The 19,895-nt window shown below is 35.7% G+C and overlaps 1 protein-coding gene and 1 long non-coding RNA gene across 2 annotated transcripts in view; one reads left to right on the top strand and one right to left on the bottom strand.

Annotated features, from left to right (window-relative positions):
* The window catches only part of USH2A (usherin), a 795,293-nt gene that overhangs the window by 441,014 nt on the left and 334,384 nt on the right, over positions 1 to 19,895 (bottom strand). Inside the window, exons 23-29 of the mRNA XM_012506628.2 lie at positions 17,512 to 17,638; positions 15,221 to 15,322; positions 13,196 to 13,375; positions 11,956 to 12,086; positions 6,643 to 6,916; positions 1,590 to 1,793; positions 1,384 to 1,464 (exon numbers count right to left, since the gene is read on the bottom strand). Of these exons, the coding sequence (XP_012362082.2) occupies positions 1,384 to 1,464; positions 1,590 to 1,793; positions 6,643 to 6,916; positions 11,956 to 12,086; positions 13,196 to 13,375; positions 15,221 to 15,322; positions 17,512 to 17,638 (1,099 nt within the window). The remainder of the gene's footprint in view (positions 1 to 1,383; positions 1,465 to 1,589; positions 1,794 to 6,642; positions 6,917 to 11,955; positions 12,087 to 13,195; positions 13,376 to 15,220; positions 15,323 to 17,511; positions 17,639 to 19,895) is intronic.
* Positions 958 to 15,419, top strand: LOC105739738. Its single transcript, XR_001115691.1, has 3 exons — positions 958 to 1,093; positions 7,623 to 7,751; positions 15,224 to 15,419. It is a non-coding gene; the product is annotated as an uncharacterized LOC105739738 (long non-coding RNA).

The following is a 19,895-nucleotide window of genomic DNA, read 5'->3' as shown; positions in this document are numbered from 1 at the left end:
TAAATAGTGCAATTATTCTCCAACCCTTGGGAGCATGTAGCTGCTCAGTGTTGTGGTCAGATTGTAAATATGAATTTATGGCATAGGGCTGTGGTCAGATCATTGCTATAAATTCAGAGCTCTATTTGTGTACTTTCTCAGTAGTACTCAAAACGGGGACTATTAAGCTAAGTAAGCAATGTGCTTTGCAGACACCTATTAATGTTGCTGAATTATACTCAAAGCAGGCTTTATATTTGTTAATAAAGTAGAAGGGTGTGAAATAGGAGCAGAGAACATGTCAGTAACCAGTGAGTATTTTATATTGGAGCTTTCTCTTAGCTCTGAAGTTGAAAAGGATTTTAAGAGATCGTTCAGCTCATTGTCTTGCCTATAAATAGGTGATAATTTAAATCATCCTGGAAAAGCGTCAAGTTGTCCTCTTCTGGAAAATATGTAGGTAGAGAGTCTTGAAAATTATCCTTAGTTGCTTATCTCAGTATTTAATTATATTTTAGATTAAGAAGATTCTGCAAAGGATGCCTGGGATAGTAACCCACTGTTGATTAAGTATAAGAGAATATCTTGATGGAAATGCATCTTTAGACAAATTATTACTCGCTGAATAAACTTCCTTACAGAGACATAAGTGGCAATCATTTGGAGATGTGTTCAGTTTCCTGACAAATATTTGACCCAAAATAGTAGAATGCCATCAATTCACAAAACTCTTTGTGCTGAATGCCTTCCTGTGATAGTATTATGGGAAAAGATTTTGTGGTCAGTCAGAAGTACAAAACAAGTCAGTTGTCTGAGATTAGGTCTAATGTGTACTGTCTCCTAGTTGGTTCTTTTCCAACTCAAAATATATTAAACCAATCAGCAATTTCCCTCTTGGGAGAGTCATTCTAAGATTCTAATAGTCAACAACGGGGCAAACATCTGCAATGATGTCATAGACACACCTGATTCCAACCAGTTGCAGGTTTCAAATGTGCTTTCTGTGAGGAAGTCAAGAGGGTGCCACTCCCATCCAAGGATAATCCTAATCCCTGACTTCAGCCTCTTGCTATCTATGCCATCTGTAAAGGTTACCTACCCTTAGACATATTAGGTAGGTGGGGCTATTACATCCTTAAGACAACCTGAACTTTCCTTGCTTCTGCATCCTAAGAGGAAAGGATCAAGTCTGAGCAAGTATTTAGTGAATTCTTGACAAATGAAAAGCACCGATCTACTAAGCATTTTAGCCATTGACAGATGTATTTTCAAACCAAGGCATGCTCTGTCAGAAGACTACAAAAACATTACTGCTTCAGGGTAATAGTCCTTCCTTTTACATACATACACAAATACAGGCATGTGTGTGTGTGTGCACATATGCATTTGAAGATAAGTATTTACCTGCTCCTGTTGTACGTCCTCGACTCCAATCACTATATACTGAACCTCCTTCATGCGAGGCTATCACCCGATACAGGTATTCTTAAATGGAAATAAGATGCAGCAAGATTAAAATAATACTCATAGATTAATGAGGGGCTGGCAGGGAGGGAAAGGGGGATGAATAAGAGACATGTAACATTTAATTTAGAGGACCTCCACATTACCTGTAAAAGGCTGGAGACCACCCTCGTAAACACTCTGCTCTTTTCCATGGTAAACCAGGATGGAGTCATTTCCCCTGCAGTTAACAGCACTGTCAGTTGATAGGCATCCATCCAGATTGACTCTGACAGCACCGCTGGACACAGATGCCAAGTTAACGACAGCACCCCGTGTAAATTTAACATCCTTCACGCAACCACCGAAACCTAGCAAATAGTAAGGGATTAGTATCGCATAAAGGGCTTGAGTCATTAATTACCAATCATTTTTGTCCTCTGCAGCACTACATTTTGAGGAAGGGGGTAGTTAGATACAATTGCTAGACTTTCAAGTCTTTCTTGGAAAACCTTTTATGCCTCCTACATTTTATCAAGCTAATTTGTTGCAAAGAAACATAGTTCTATTATTTGGAAAACACATTCATGGGTAATTCGAATTTAACTTTTGGTACTGAAAAAGCATTTATTTTACCCCTTTAGGCCCACATTTTCTAAATTCTGTTTCTTCCCATAAAATAAAATTTAGGCAACTTCGTATTACGGTAGGGGGATAGCCCCATGTCTCTTAAATCTGAAAAATTAAGTTACTATATAAGTCAGTTTTAAGTGCCAAAAAATAATATTTGAATTAGCATGATTATTCAGTAAGCTCATTGGGGAAAAACACACTCTGAGCATTTTATGCAGAATAGCAGGAAAGAGAACATAATTTCAAAATATATTAGTCCTGAAATATTGCCATGAATTGCATAACAATCACGTCAGAGGTATAGAATTTAGCCCAAGTTACATCAGCCTATGGAAGAGCTGTCACTATGCTCTATCATTTTTCACAGAGTTCCATAATCTTGAATATACAAAATGGTCACCAGTTTTACATCCCCATTAGCATGACAGGGGCCAGCCTTCAGTGTTGGCAATAGCAATACCATGAGATTTCATGGAATGCGTATTCTACACAGGTGACCTTAGAACACCCACTGCGCAGTACCATTCTGTGAAGTTTAACAGAGAATGCGGATGAAATGAATTTAGAGTATTTGCCACTTTTTTGTTAGACAGCAAACAAAAAAGGCATCCAGTCAGCCAGGGAATAGCAGTGGCTTTGAATTACATGCTATTTTGTGAAAACAGAGATCAGCTCAGTGAAGTCTGGCAGTACTCTGTGCAGAAAACTGCACGAAATTGGGACAAACAGGACCGAGTTTGAGATTGCTGTAGCGTGCATGTTCTCTCTCTCTCTCTCTCTCCGAACAAAACACTGTAAAGTTTGAAAGGCCTCAAACACATGATCAGCTCTTTTCAAGATTAAAGCACAGCAGGAGGAAATGGAAATAAAATATAATGCGATGCATAACCGTAAAATAAGTTAATAGTAACAATGACCATATTGTTCTCCTCAGCATTCATATGATGTCTTATTATGCCTTCTAACACATTAAGTTGCAGCCTATTTCCTTTTAAATGTCTTTTACTATTATCCACATTTTTTTAGGCCTGACTGATCAATACTGCTAGTCTATCTTAAACACACAGTAGACACTCAATAAGTTGGGTGAATTGAATTGAAAGCAACGGAGCTCAATATAAAATCATTGGCTGGAAAATTCAGAACCTAAGAATTTTAATGTATTTAACAGCAGTAATTTTCTGATGGCACATAGCTGTATTATCAAAATTCTCTGTACCCTAACTTCCCTACCAACGAAATAAGAACAGTGAAAGGGCAGCTTGGCAAACAAGTGCTGTTATAAGAAATGCCACATTACTTTTTGAGGGGTACATAGTTTCAGCTTTGCAGGATGAAAAGAGTTCTTCAGAGGGATGTTGGTGATATCTGCAAAATAATGTGAATGTACCTAATGCCACTAAACTGTACATTTAAAAATGGTTACAATGGTCAATTTCATGTTACATATATTTTACCATAATGTTTAAAAAACTAAAAATTTAACAAAAAGCAACATAAAAATTAATTCACAGGATGAAATTTTCAATTTGGGAAAGCCCAGGGAGATACATCTTTCTTCATTTTGGAGATGAAGAAAAAGGCCCAGAGAGTTAGTTATAAAATGAAGTTTGTAAGCACTAATCCTCCTAAGGAAATGGTCCTCTGGTCCTCAAGGCTCAGGCCTTGGAGACTGCTGAGCTCTTGAAGCTGCTGAGCTCCAGTGCAGGGTCCTTCTAGTGGCATCCTTCCAGTGGTGACCCAAGAGTTCAGTTAAGGTTGTCCCGTGCTTTCAACTCTTTCCCACCAGAAATGCTCCCCAGACCTAAAACATTTGAATGAGATGTGAGGACAACAAAAGGAGAAAGGGGATGTTCATGAGAGGAGTGGAAATGCCTTCTTTTCTTACTCCACTACCCTTGTGAGAATATAAAAAAATCCCCATCCACACCGCCACCCCTGAGCCTCTAAATGCCTAAAAGGTGGCCCAGAGCTCTAGGGTGACAAATCAGAAAAACATTAGCCCTTCTTCTAGGGAAGGCAGTACTGCTGCAGAGCGCTTGGCTCGGCAGGCCCGTTAAATTTCAGGCCCCACTCTCTCCCTCTCCGTGGAGGGGTTTGGGCAGAGCATTGCCTGTGAGACCACATGCCAGACCCAGTCATGCCCAACCTAGATGTAAGTGATTATCCTCATTGATCATTCTAAGAAGATAAACTCTCATCATCTGAGCTGGCACATCTTCAGCAAATTATGTTGCCCAGCATTTCCAAAACAAAAAAGAAAATTAGTCTTGTATCTGATTTGGAGGAAGATTACAATGTTAGTGGTTAAAAAAAAAATAGCACTAATATGACCACAAAATAGAGCTTCTGATGAAAAAAAAGGTGCTAATTAATAAGCAGAGAAAAGGAAAAACGTTTTTAAGACAATTGATAGTGGGCTGAAAGAAATACATTAAGTGAACATGATTCGTTTTGATTGCAATTGACTACATACATGCTGCACCTCTGTATTGTGACTAGTCTCCCTGATCACCGTATAAAACATGCAGTTATTTATATAGATCAGTGTCTCTCAAAGCATCTGAGGCAGAATCTTAGGGGACAGGGGTCCCTAACATCTGTATTTTTAATAACCATTCCAGGTAATGTCAATGTATCTTGAATAGTAAAAATAATAGCTAATTTTGACTTCTATTTTCCAGCTACCATACGTCAATATTTTTTCAGTGTTTTGAGAACCACTGATATGGATGATGCTACAATAATACAAATTAAATATTACTCACAAATAAAATATCTTCCAGTATCACAGACTTAGTCATAGTGTGTAGGTAAAATTATTCCCTTTGGGTCTATGGTGATGTTTTAAACTTCTGTTATTGTCTTACAATTTCAGTTTTAGCCACGTCTTTAGGACCATCAGTAGTAATGGGTTTAGGGGTAATTCAAAGAAGAAGGCTATACATGCAGGGTTTTTGTTTCTTGTTTTTATTTTTATTTTTCCCAGAAGCAAACAGGATTAAGTAATCTCATTCATACAAAGGGTTTTCAAGTTCTTTCTAACCTCAGAAACCTGAAAACCTGGAGAAGCTCTTATATGAATGTAATATTTTTAGCTGCTGTTACATCTTAAGTGCCTTGAAAATGTCATTACTGTCTTATACCCCAGTTATTCATTAACTCCTTACTACTACCCTTCTAAAAGTCTCCTAAGAGCTTGCCATATATTTTCTATTCAAAGGCATTTAAATCTTTATGTACTTACCAAATAGGCAAAGACTGCTTCATGAAAATTTTAACTATTCAGGGTACATAGATTTTGAAATACGTAAAGGACCTTTTCCACACGTGGGAGGGTGCTTGGTCCCATGCTGGAAGTTACTGTGCTTTCCCCACTTTACAAAGGAGCACTGGCCAATGCCCATAAAAGTGAGCATTGATTGTAATAAGGAGAGTTGACTTTATACCGGGCTGCCTGAGAGATACTTAGTGTCTTGCTATCTGCTTACTAGCCATGTGACCTTGGGAAAGTTACCTTCCTCTCTGCTCTTCAGTTTCCTCATCTGTAATGAGGATATAAATAATAATGCCTAACACACTTGTTATGGATAACAAGTGTAAGCTCTCAGAACCATGACTGCCACAAGAAATGATACACAGATATTGTTAGCCTTTTCAAATTAATTGTTTCTCCGATTACATTCAAACTTCTATGAGTTAACTTCTTACCTAAATTATAAGTAATGCACTTTTCCTTTCTCTTATGATTATTAATAATCTACAATATATAGATTTTCACAAGTATGTTTGGAAGTCAACCAAATACACCCCACATTTTTTTTCCCATGACAGCTCTACTGAAAAACTAGGGAGACAATTAGCATTTATGTCAAAGAAAGAAAAGGCAATGAATTGCGTTGATATTTTTTACTAGTTGTGCATACCAACTTAATTTACTTTTTCATCTGTAAATACAAATAATGATCAGTATCTAACATATGAGGAAATACATTTATATGCATTATATATAATTATATATTATATATAATTATGTATGTATACACATATATTTCATATATTATATCTCTCACATATAATTGCATCATATATGTAAAATATGCATTATATATGTATATTATATAATGCATATAATAAATATATAAATTACTAAGTTTTCCATATAAATATCATCTTTAGGAAGCACTTCAGGTACCTTATTTATAATCAACATATTTATTTTAATATTTCTTCAGTAAATAGTAATATATGTATATATAATTATATACCACGTATATCTAATTATATGCCACATATATGATTATATGTCACATTAATAATGATATGTATATTAATTACTATTTACTGAGGACATATTGAAATAAATATGCTGATTATAAATGATGGCACATTGTTAAGGGTAATACACAAAACTATTTGAAAAAGTGTTTTCATTAGTTTTTAGGGTTTAAATTTCTCCAGAAAAAGGGGTGCTGTTGGGTGCTGCTTTTAGCCTGAATCTATTACTATCTCTTGAAACACAGAAACACCAAAAACTGTTAGCACCAGGGCTGTATGGATTTGTGAATTCCTCCGGATGGAACTTACCTTGTTCCAAACACAAATGTTGATAAGAGTTCAGCAGTTCCTGTGGGATTCCTCCCACATAAACTGGTGAATTCACCACCAGTGGCTGGTCTCCGGACTCCGATGCATGCTTCATCAGTCCATTCACACTTGCTGATATGAAAGAGCCTTCCTTTTTAATAATGACTTTATTCCACTTTCCATTACAATAGGAGAGCCCCAGCAATAGATCCACTTGTGTAAAGGCAAGACTGGTATTTAACCGGAAGGTCAATATTCCACTTTTCAGCTCCATCTGTATTTTATATTAAAAAAGAAAGTAGGTATATAAAAAGGCTGCAGAAAGGCAGTTTGGGAGAGAGCAGAAGCTCGATTTCTTGAAGAAAAGCAAAACAGTTCCCTGAAAGCACTCTATAGAAATGTGTCACTTTACCCTAAGTTTCTGCTTAGGAACATAGGAAATACTTTTCTATCTTATAGTTGACATGAAGAATGTTGTATTGACGCAAACAAATTCATACCTAGTAATGATTATATGATGTGATGCGATGTTATGTAGACCTAAGGTTTATTTTTGCTGCAACATAGAAGATTACACCCCTGCATAAGTGACTGAATGACTGAAGAGAACAGAACAGTTTGAACTATGACTGTTTGAATTTTTAGAAAATGAGAAAATACTACTTCATATATCAATTTAATTTGGGGGAAAATGTGACAAGACAATAAGAAAATGAAATGTCAAGCTTGATTAAGCTTATTTTAACTGGCTAGTGAACTCAATTTCAAATATATAAGACATATTTTGATTCAATATTTCGGTTTTATTCTAAATCTTTAACTAACATAATTGCTTCTATGTGTATTCTATTAGATGACTGTACCATTTTCTAATGTGAACATATTTCACCCAAATTTTCATAGTAAAAAATAAGTTCATAGGTTTTAATTCAAAATGTCTCATGATAATTATTTTACCTAATGTATTTTTACTTTGTTAGAAACCATATCAGTAACCACATGATATTTAAAATCTTGAGATCAATTGTGTCAAGTAAAACAAATTAAATCATGCCGGATACAAATTATGAATTTTTCCATTAAAGTATCATCTTCAGGAAGGACCTCAGGTAAGCAATTGTTCATTTGTCTATCCACTTATTCAATAAATATGGAGTCTCTTACAATGTGCCATATACCTGCTGCTCTAAGGTAAACACTGCTCCTAAGAGTCATACTGTCTAGTAGCAGAGGCAAACATGTGGGAGCAATACTACTATCAAGACAGGAAAGGGGTAAAGTGAAAGCAGAGAACAGAGAAGGCTTTTTGCTCCCTGGAAGTTGGGAAAGGTTTAAAGTAAGGTTTTAGAAAGTATATAGGATTCGTGGAGGGTCCCCCAAGGAGAGGGACTAATATGCATGACGTGAGGACATCAGGTTCAGAGAAAGACACCAACTTAGGTAAGACAAAGGGTACATATGGAGGTGGAGGTGAGGTAGTGTCTTGCCAGCTATGTGGAAGCCAGATTTTAAAGGACTTTCAGTGATAGGAGGGTCTGGTATGGGAAGAGTGTTTGGTGTCTGTCTGAAACCAAAACTCGTATTCTTTCCACTATTACCTTGCACTAAAAGCTTAGCCTACGAGACATAAGAAGTACACACTGAAAACAAAATCTCGACTAGAATTCAGGAAATGCGTTAGGAAATCCATTTAATTGTGAAAACATATTGAGAGTCATTAAAATAAGGATAATGATGATGCTGGTGAAAGGGAAGATTTGATCTTAGAAGTATTTGTAAAAGCAACCCATTAGGACCTGGTAAAAAGGTAAATGAGTTAGATGAATGAAAAAGAAATTAAGAACACATCTCATCTTTTTTGGGTAACTAGGAGGGTGTTCTGCCATCATCATGTTATGAAAAGCATTTGAAAGAAAGGCTGAGTGTTGTTGTTGACAAGGAGGAGGGGTGAGTTCATTTTAGATATATTGAGTTTGAAATGCCTATAAAACATCCAGATGAAACTCTTTTTGAGGAAGTCAAACATAAAGATATGCAGTTTAGGGATGGCCTGGCAAAAAGGAGAAAATACATGACAAAATAAATAAGATTATTCAGTGAGTGTAAAAAGACTGAGAGAAAAGGGAAAAGATTAGTGTCCTCAGCAAGACCAATGTTTTAAGAGGACGGCATAGTAGAAAATAGCTCCTTTAAGTGACAATGATCTCCTTAAAGAAGCTAAGAGAACTTAATGAAATCAGGAGAAACTAGTATTTTGGGAAATCAGTAGGGAAGAATAAGAAAAAAAAAAAAAACAGAGAATGACAGAAAAAGGACAAATAATATAAGAAATAAAAATCACCGGGCTAGGAAATGTGGGGGTCATTGACCACTTTAGAAAAGTGATTTTGTAGAAAGGTGTGGTAGTGGCAGAAACCTAATGTACAGTCATTTTAGGGACTGAAGTGAGATGAAAAAGTGGCAATAACAAAAATAACCACTTCCAATGCACCATGAAGGTAAGGAAAAGTACAGTGGAGAAGGGTTCACAGACATAAGATAAAACACTAAGGAAAATAAATTTCAATCATTCCATATATTAAGGGAAAAGACCCAGTTGAGAGGGAACACTTGAACATACAAAGACGGGAGACTGGTAGAACAAGTTCTTACAGAAGAAGGGATAGAATATAGGATGACAGTAGACATATTTTCTTTGGATGTAAGCATGGTAATTGTTCATTTGTTCCCCTGAGTCAGTAGAGACTGAAATCTGGCTTGGCTCAAATACAGTCAAGTTGATAGAGAGATTGAAAGTTGAATATGTATGCTTGTTTTTATCAGGAAAGTGTGAGACTACCTGAAGACATTCAGGTTATAGTATTTCTAGATCCTAAGATTCTTTTTCTTTCACTTTCTACATCTAAACTTATTAGAAAATCCTGTAAACAGTAGATATTGTTTAATAAAAGAATTGGAGAGCTCAAAACAACTTCTCATACCCGTATTAGTTTTCCTATACTGTCTTGCAATCTAGCTACTAGAACTGAAAAGCAAGGTGGCTGGACTGATTGATCAAGATTTGTGAAGCCCAATGCAACATACAAGATCAGGGCATTGGTAGAAATACAGTTGAAGAAATACATTATAGTGGCTCAGGTAAGGAGCAAGTAAGTTAACTAGAAAGTGGGCTAATAGCCAATGGTGTCAATGCCTTGGTGAACTTAATGAGAAAGACTGAGAGAGCTAGAGGGATATAAGATTATGTTTTGAGATTCAAGGTTGTAGCAATGGAAACATTCTGAGTTTATCAAGTTCCAAGGGATAACCATGCATATTGAAGTATGTCAGTATAATAGAAACAGTTGTCGAGGGCTAATCTGTGAGCAGCCTCAGTCCTCAGATATGGCAGACTGTAACGTAAGTTTTATGAAAGACTGCTTCCTTTACAGTTGCATGGGAAGTGTTAAAAGAAAGCCAAGCACATAGTAGGCACTCAGTGTATATTTATCTAAGCATATTGATTTTTTTGTTTTGTTTGTTTTGAGACAGACCTCTCTTGCCCAGGCTGGAATGCAGAGGTGCAATCACAGGTCACTGCAGCCTTCAACTCCCACTCTTCAGCAATCCTCTTGCCTCAGCCTCCCGAGTAGCTGGAACTAGCCACAGTTCTGGCTTTTTATTTTTATTTTCATAGAAAAAGGGTCTCACTATGTTGCCCAGGCTTGTCTCGAACTGCTGGCCTCAAGCTATCCTCCTGTAATCCCAGGCCTCCTATAATACCAGGCCTCTAAAAGTGCTGGAATTATAGGGGCAAGCCACTGCACCCAGCCTTAATTTTTTAATTTTTTTTAGTAAGAGTTACTCAAAGTTAACAATATTATTTAATACAGTAACAAAGCAATGAATAGAGGAAGGTGGAGGGTGGAAGCGTGACATACTAAAGCATATAGACCTCCAGGGCAGGCATATGGTCCTCAAGACGAGGAGCCAAATGGTAAACATCTTTGTATCCTCCACAGTGTATGCACATGTAGATGACTCAACGATGCTCAGTGAAGGTCACCACAGCATGAGCTCATTCACATGTTCACTCATTCATTCATTCAAAAATATTGATTACTATGATAATTGCTGAGGCTTAGGCACTGAGGATACAACTATAAAGAAGAGAACCAAGGTCCTTAGATTCATAGACATTGTGTTTCAGAGAAAGAAGCCAACAATACACAAGAGGACAAACAAATATTTAAAGAAGCAGAAATTTTAATAAATACTAAGAAGGGATAAATTGCTGTTTCCCTTCTTAGCAATATTGCCCTTGTATATACTAGGAATGTTAAAAAAAAAAAAAAAAACTGAACGTATCTTAGACTCTTAAAAACCAAGAATTGTATTTGTCTATTTGCCTAGAAATCAAAAATCTAAGGGTAAGATGTTCATATTTTTCTCCTGTTTCTATGCTAGTTCTTTAAAACAACTTTTAAGAATTAAAATTTTAATAACATATTTAACAGTGGTATCAAACTAATGATTAAAGACAAGGAAAAGCAGTTACCGTTGCCCATTGTATTTAGAGAAATGTATAAAAATGTTTATAGCAGTCTTATTCATTGTAGCAAAACATGGGAACAACCAATACATCATTGGTAAGAGAAGAGAAATACTACACAGCCAAGAAAATGTATACCTATGTGGACACATAAATGACTCAGAAACGATGTTGAGGGCTAAAGAGAGAGTATAAAGCCAATTTTATAAATTTCAAAAGCGAGAATGTGTAGGCATTCACTAGGTGTTCAAACTATAAAAATGCATGTGAAAAACAAATACGAAATTCTGATTACCTATGACATCTGAAAGGAGATGGAAACAAGATAGGAAAGACTTTATAGATAGACCAAAAATGATAATATTTAGTTATCAGGTATGGTGGTAGGTTCAGGAGTGTTCACTATATTATTATGCTTGGTTATCTATATGTCATATGAAAAATGTATATATATATTTTTTCAAAACTCATATCAAAAGATAATGAGGGAAATAGTGTTTTTCATATCTTAAGATACTAAATTGGATTTTCTTAATTCCTTATATCTAGTCTGTTTTCTTAAAATTATAATTGTTACAATTGTCATTTTAAAAAATTACTAGGATAATAAAATATAAAATGTTTCACAGGACTTCAAAACTAAAAATGACTTTGGGAAAAAAAAAGAACAAATGTGAATTTGTAAAGAAACCCCAATTAAGTGTAATGCCAACACATGGTTTATTTATTTTAACGTTGGGTCCTATATTTTAAAGTAATTTTAATCAAATTAATTCACATACAGCAAGAAAATCAGGTCCATCTGTGTTATAAACGAAAAGAAGCAATCCATTTAATTGGTCAGTTCTGAACTTAAAGGAAATCTCAAAGTTCATTCCACCATGAAACATATACGGATGAAGTTCCAGGAACCCTTTAAAGATAAAAATATGTACATATTAGCATGTGTAATACAATATTGCCAGCATTGTAAGGGTGCTAAGAAACTCTAGGACACAGTCTGCCACCGAGTAAAATCTCACAAAAGAAGATGCAAATCAACGTTAAGAAATTCCTTTTGTAATTGTACAGAAGTGACAGAAAGACCTTGATATATTAAGAAAGACCTTGATATATGTTTATACTTTTTAACAGGAAGAAATTTGCTCTCTAAATCACGTGTTGTCTGTATCATGTAAGATTATTTACTGTTTCAGATAAATATTAACAATAAGTAGTTTGCATTGACTAAAAGAAACTCAGAATGACCTTGATGAAAACAGAACAATAAAAAATGTGAAGATTATATTATTAATATCATATGCCTTTTTGTGCTGAAGGCAGTTTAAGCAACTTAATAACCAACCAACTTAGCTATAAATGTAGGAGGCAGAGATGGGCTTTTATCTGATGAACAAGCCAGGTACACCAAGCCACCATCATCCCTCTCCCTTTCCCCTGGGTGGAAGTCTCTGCTCTGATCAGGCAGAGACTCAGTGTGCATGTCAGAGGTAAGCTACAGACACTTACACCTCCCCTTTCATTGTAGCCTTTTGAGCAATGGCAGGGATGGTGGTTCTAGTCTCCAGCTCTCTCTCAATGGCCTACGTAACCCATTACCTAGCCAAGAATTAACTGAGAACATTGTTCTTTTATATAATGAGATAAATAGATATTTGTGGATTAACCTAGTAAACAAAACTCTTTGAAACATCTTTCTGAGTGCATTCCAAGTACACATCTCTAACTGCATTCTAGTTTCCAAACAACTGACTTGCAAATGGACATTGGTGATGCTAACATATGTAAATCAAGAACTGCATGGGCTACCAGAGATATTATATATGGATGTATACTTATGAGTCTTAAAATTTATATTGCATATTCAGATGTCAAGAATATATTTGTGTGCAACATTGGAATAACTATTTCTCTGATACTAGGTTCATATAAGGTCAAGTTAATCAAACAGGAGAGATTAAATTATACAAAGGATAGAACATAGATTTTAAGTGAACACTCATGTCTTTTTTAGAGCATTACCTGCTCCTAGGAACTGAGCTCCCTCATTTAATGAAGCGGGGCATCCCTCCCAGCTGTTATACACGTTGATTTGTTCTTCAGAACTCTGCCAATCCAGAGGTTCCCAAATAGCTGATGGATTGTAATTCTTCATAAAATGTACATCCTTGAGACAGCCCACAAAACCCTTTTGGATTATCTCTGCAGGAGTTTATAGATATCAAGAAATATGTATTTTGGAAGATTATTTTCAAGCAATTAATTTTATGTGCCACTAAAATCAAAGAAATAGGCACTAGCTCTCACTACCTATTTACTGCAAGCCTCTTAACGATTCATGTAAACACCACACCATCAGCTACAGTAAATGATAGCAATTATAATATTTAGCACTGGTTCAAACCCATCATATCTGCAGAAACAGATGTTTATGCAGAAACCTTGGTTTTGCAGTAGCAAGAATATTGCCTTTTCAACTAACACAGAAAATTCATCTGCCACTAGCCTCAAAAATAAAGTACTATACCTTTAAAAGTTAGATTGGAAGGGAGTGTTTCTATTTAATATATAGTTTATAGTTTAGATTCCTCATCTATGAACCAGTCTGTTACTGAAGTAAATCAATAATTTGGTTTCATTTTTTGGAAATGTATATAGTGTTGATCTTGAATGTGGAACTCTCCAGACCAGGTAGATGTGGGGTTTATAAATACAGTGAATAGGGTGATAACAGAAGGTTGAGAGAGAAAATGTGCAAATGAGAGAATTAGAGAAAAAGCAAGAAAAAAATCAAGAGGAGGAGAAGGTGCACTGAGGTCGAATTTCACACAGCCAAGTCCTTTCCTATGGGGGCAAAGCTTAGTTTTCAGCTTTGAGTTTATGAGAGTTTTATAAGGCCAATTTACATAGACAAAGTAAAATTGTTTATTCATAATGGAGATGTGTCTTCTACAGGAAGGGTACTTAGTATCAGGGTATTCTCTCCTTCTAGTACCTGAAAATACTATTTCCCAGAAGGGCAAAAAACAAAGGCTGTGTGTGTGTGTGTGTGTGTGTGTGTGTGTGTGTGTGTGTGTGTGTTTTAGAGGGACTTCTCTATCAATCTCAAGTAGTTGAATGAAAACCCTCTCTAATCTAGAGACATTTCTGAGGAGGTAACTATAATCAGCCTTGAGGATTCAATTATATCCTTCTAAATTTGATGAACATTTTCTATTCCTTTTGATCTTCATCATGATTCCCTGAAGACTGCAACCCATGAACAAATTATACTTATCTGGGTTCTAGCTTATTTGTAATATTTATGTAGTTATATTTTAACTTCCTGGGAGAGACTTGGGAGGCACCCTGTGATTCTTAATGAGGACTTGGGAAACAATCCTAGAATTATTAGCATTGCGTTTGAAGGGTAATTTTTTTTCCTACCTAAGGTTAATTCCATTCATGTTCGTTTTAATTAGTTTCATTTTAGAATATGTTCTTGTGCTCTTGTTCTAAAAATAAGAGAATCACTTTGTCTATAGCTCAATTATAGCACTTACGGCATTAGGTTGGAATTGTCTGTTTATACGCCTGTGACCTCTATTGTGATAAAGACCACATTTTATTCATCTATGAATATCTAGGGATTGGTTTAGTGCCTATCACATAGCATTCAGGGAATGTTCTTCACCCTGTTTAGCGTATACATCAAGTTCATAGTTTTCCATTTCTGTGTTGTTTCACATTCAATTTAAAATCTTAGAAAAAACTATGCATGGGTCCTAAAATAACATACCTTTGACTGAAATTATTATAATTCGTTTCAGCAAAAGTTTTAATGAATTCCTTTTATATATCAAGAACCGAGTACTAACAATATAAATACAAGTCATATGGAATATATGGTTCCTTTAAAAAAAAGAGACCTAAAGGAAATTTTTGGCACATTAATATACAAAATATAGCATGAGGTAGAACATAATACTTATTCTTACTTTAAAATAATGTAAATGGGTTCTATTCTAAGTTTGGATGACAACATAAAATATACCTTACTAAACTCACCAGGATCCTTCCTGAGGATGGTATAACTTCGCGGCAGCCCTCCCAGAAATACTCCTGTGTTATCACCAATAACAGTACTACCATTTAGGATGGCAGAGGAACCTAGAGAAGAGGAGATGAGAAATGTACCTTCACCAGGATACTCTATTTTTACTAGCTCAGCAAATAACAAAATCCTTCACCAGCCTTCGGGATACCACTCTCTTGGTTCTCCTCTCTCCTCATTGCCTGTTCATTACTTTTCTTCAATGGCTCTTCCTCAACATCCCAGCATCATGATGTTGGAATGATCCAGACCGCCTGCCTCTCAGGCCTCTTCCTTTCTCTACCCATAGGGACCCCCTAAGTACTCTAGAGGGATGAGTAGTGGGCTGGGTTCCAGTACAAACTACCAGGGCCAAAGGCCAGGGGAACCTGGGTCTCTGACTGTGTGGCATTACAATGGAAATCCCTGTTCATATTTCTAATGCCCACCTTCTTTGAGAGAGGAGGCAAAGTTATTTGTGTTTGTTTCTCCAGAGCCCACTCTACTCCAATTAGCCCTACTTACATCTGTTCCCTTGGCTTTCAATACTATCCTTTGCTGGAAGTTCCAACTTCAGAACGCAGACTTGTTTCTTGAGCAACCTGCCTGATATCTCCCCATGGATGTCTCAGAAATCTCAGCCTTAACATCTTCACAACTGAACTTTGAACGTGTCTCTCCAAACCTGCTTCTCCCACAGTCATGCACTCCCTGGTTTTGGCAGCTACATTCTTCCAGTTGCCTGAGACCCAAACCTGACAGGCTTGCTCGACATTAAGGGCCAGTAAACTCTGTCAAAGGCCGGATAGTGTCTTTGTAGACTATTCAGATTCAAGCAGCTGTAGATAACACATCAGTGAATTGGTGTAGTTGTGCTCCAATAAAACTTTATAAAACCAGGCATGAGCTAGATTTAGCCCATGGTGATAGTTTGCCAACCCCTATTCTGCCTCAATCTCATCACCAAATCCTGTTAATTTGACATTCGCAATATAACCAGAATCTGAATACTTCTTATTATATCTTCAATTATCACCCTGGTTCAGGTCTCCATGATTTCTTGTCTGAATTATTACAGAGTTATTGCAGAAGCCTATTAACTGATCTCCATGCATTCACCCTCATTCCCCTTAAAATTTATTCTCAACAGAGCAGCTAGTGTGACCCTTTTAAAGAAAGCAGTCATATAATGGCATTCTTCCCTCAAAATCCTTCAACAGTTTCCTTCTCTCAGAGTAAAAGCCCACAAGGTCCCATATAATCTGATCCCTAATGGCTTCTGTGACCTTATGTCGTGTCATTAGCCCTTTCACACCCTCTTTCCCACACTGGCCTTCTTGTTGGTCCTTGACATGCCACATGTAGTGTGCTCTCACCTCAGGGCCCTGATACTTGCTGTCCTCTCAAACCAAAGCATCCTCTTCCTGGATATTTACATGGTTTGTCCCTTTGTCCCTTCAGGTCTCTGCTCAAATGTCACCTCATCAGAGAGACCTTTCTTAACACACATACACACACACACACACACATCCCTTTCCCTCTCATCTGGCTTTTTCATTCTCAGAATTTATCACCACTTGATATTTGTTTAAATTTATTTATTCTGTATTTTGCTGCCCCATTCCTCCCGCAAAATGTAAGTTTTACACTATTCTCTTTGCTCCTTGTATCCAGAGTGCCTAGAACAATACCTGGAACTGATTAAAATTATATATTTCCTGAATAATTTAATAAAAGCCTGCATCATTATACAGGTATAGTGACCATGTTATAAATTACATAAATGTGGCAGATAGGGTAGGCTGGAGCAAAAACTAAACTTAAATGTGAAAAAAACAGGATGTGTGTCCCAAAAATGCTTCCTCTCAACTGTGTAAGTTAGAAACAAATATTTACTTTTTTCTCAGCCTTGGTTTCCTCATCTCCAAGTGCAGACAAAAACTGCTTTCCTCTACTGTATTTGCTTTTTGGAAGTCAAAAGTAACATTAGAGAACATAACTAAAGGTCCACGCTAATTGTAGAGAACTGTAAAAGACATAGGTGACTTCATTCTTATTTTTTTCTTTACCAAAGACCTTCATGGATGAAAAACTGGTTGCCAGACTTCATCCTTTTAGGAGCATCCCAAAGGCAAATTCAACAGCAATACAGATGGAGTTGAGTAGAAATGATGGTGAAATAAGAATGTAGGAATATAAACAACAGAAAAGTATGGCAACACCAACATACCAACAGGGCTATTTATACATATCAAAAAGTACTTACCTGTATATATCCCATCCAGAGTGATTTGGCCAAAAGCCTGATGCCTAATAGCAATTATTTCATGCCATTTTCCATCACTATATTGTTTGCCATGATCATTAGTTGTAGTTACTTCCACTGGTGACCCCTTAAGGGAATGAATGAATAAATAAATGTTTATACATGCATATCTACACATAAACACACACTTACATATTTCTTATAACCCAATTTACAAGTTTCAAAATTATGATCCTGATACAAGCATGCATACATTTCAAACAGAACTCAAAATTAAAGCTGATGTCTAGCATCATTCTGGCTTTCCTGTGATGTATTAATACTTCCCTATGCACCACAGTGTACAGATCTGTAAAGGTCTCATCTTTACAGTAAGAATTTCTTACAAAGCCACTTGCATTTTCTGGTGAATATAGCTATTCATCAGAAGGGTAAAGAATTTTCTATTCTAAAATTTTAGACTTTAAGTTTCATGGCATGAATATGAAAGAGAAGAGAATAATTTAAAACCAATAAAATACCACTCAAAATGAGTTCTGAAGATAGAGAGATGTCAGACAAGTCACTCTTATCTTCACAAAACTATCAATAACAAATGGGAATGACATTCACCTTAAAAACTAGCCAGTTGTGATACATTAAACATAATGGTGGAATTAAATGTAATACACAATGCTTTGTAGTCAAAATCCAATAATTACACTTCTGGCTAAGGTAATCATGTAATAGTTAAAAATGTGTTCCTAAGTGATAAGACATAGGAAATGGCAGATATTAAGAACAGAGTTTAGGAAATAGGAGGTAAGAATAAAAAAAAACTGAGGAAGAGAAATAGAAGAGACACCTGCCATCTCACTACTTTCGAGAAAAGTAAACACTTTTCCAGTATGTTATAGTAGCCTTGGTTACCTACAGTAACATTTTCAGTGTTAAGCGAATAAGACTAAGTGAAGGATATCCCAACTTTGTCACCAACAGCTACTAGTACTACTATTAAAGAAAAATAAAACAGAAATTACTCTAAAACTTCTAAATGGGAACGAATTTTCTTCTTAATAAAGTTGATTTACTTAGCAAGAATAAAGCTCATTCTAATAAAATATTTAAAAATTTAAAAATAAGATTGGGTAAAATATTACCAAAACATTTAATTACCAAAAATTTCACTAAACTCTAATAATTTTGCTATGCTGTTTTTTTCAAAAAGAGAAAATAGATAATTATTTGATGTAATGTAGTTGAAGATGTATATTGAAAAACATACAATGTTAATCGTACAATTTTTAGTATGATTTCTGTTTATCTTTCTCTGAAATGGCTTCAGTGATATAATATGTCCACTCTACACATTTAATTGGCTCCTGTCGGCCCTCATAAAGAGCTTGACAGCATGTATGACATACAGAATTTCATGTTACCAAAGTAAAAAAAAAAAAAAAAAGCTTTTAATTTCCCATGAGTATGAGTGGGTTGTCTCTCACATGGACAATATCCCAACTTTTACAGACAACTCCATCAGCTAGAAACATGACCATCTGGCAAGTTCTAGTCTTTGTATTTTTGTAGGTTGACTTTCCCTATATCTGTTTTGTCTACACACTCTTTTATTTTCTTCAACCCTATTTCAACATTTTAATATTTTACAAACACACATTTCATTATCGTAGTTTAATAATTAAAACCAGAACTGGAGTCGTGCCCAATTAATGTGCCCTGGTAGCATGCCCATTAGTTTTTCCATTAGTGAATTCAACAATACTAATGGGATTACTAGCATGGGATGCTAATTGGGCGTGACATAAGAAACTGGCTTACTTCTTAGCATACCCTTGCTAATGATGAAATTAATGAGCATTTTATTAAATGCTGTCTCATCAAAGTGTACTTAGTTAGCGTTAAAATTGTTACAAACGATGCTGCATTCTAAAGATCAGGTGTCTGAGTAAGTGGTTCTTCATATTTTGTTTGGCAACAATCTGAAGCATTAATAGTTCACTACATCAGAAATCACATTTATTGGAGACAAATTCAAGTACATTACCTACAGCCTCAGCATGCCAAACTCTCTTTATACTTACAGCAATTTAGAATATCATTTTTTGAAGATTATTTTAAGATTACTTTCCCTCACCAATGTTAGAAGAACAATTCTGTGATGACTTCTGGTGTCATATTATGCATGTTGTTCTTTCTATTTGGAACATATCAGACACATTCAATAGATGCTATTCTGAATTGTTTTAAAGCTTTCATTTTTACAGCTTCCTTCCAAGTAAGCCCAGAATATGATGTGAATTTCCTGTTAATGTCACTGAACATAGAATATTTAAGGGATAAACATAGATCACTACTGGTCACTAAAATATTATCTGATCAAGTATATT

Source organism: Nomascus leucogenys, chromosome 5 (assembly GCF_006542625.1).
Source record: "Nomascus leucogenys isolate Asia chromosome 5, Asia_NLE_v1, whole genome shotgun sequence".
Lineage (NCBI taxonomy): Eukaryota > Metazoa > Chordata > Mammalia > Primates > Hylobatidae > Nomascus > Nomascus leucogenys.
The sequence above is the reverse complement of the archived record's forward strand: the minus strand, read 5'-3'. Positions and strand labels throughout refer to the sequence as shown.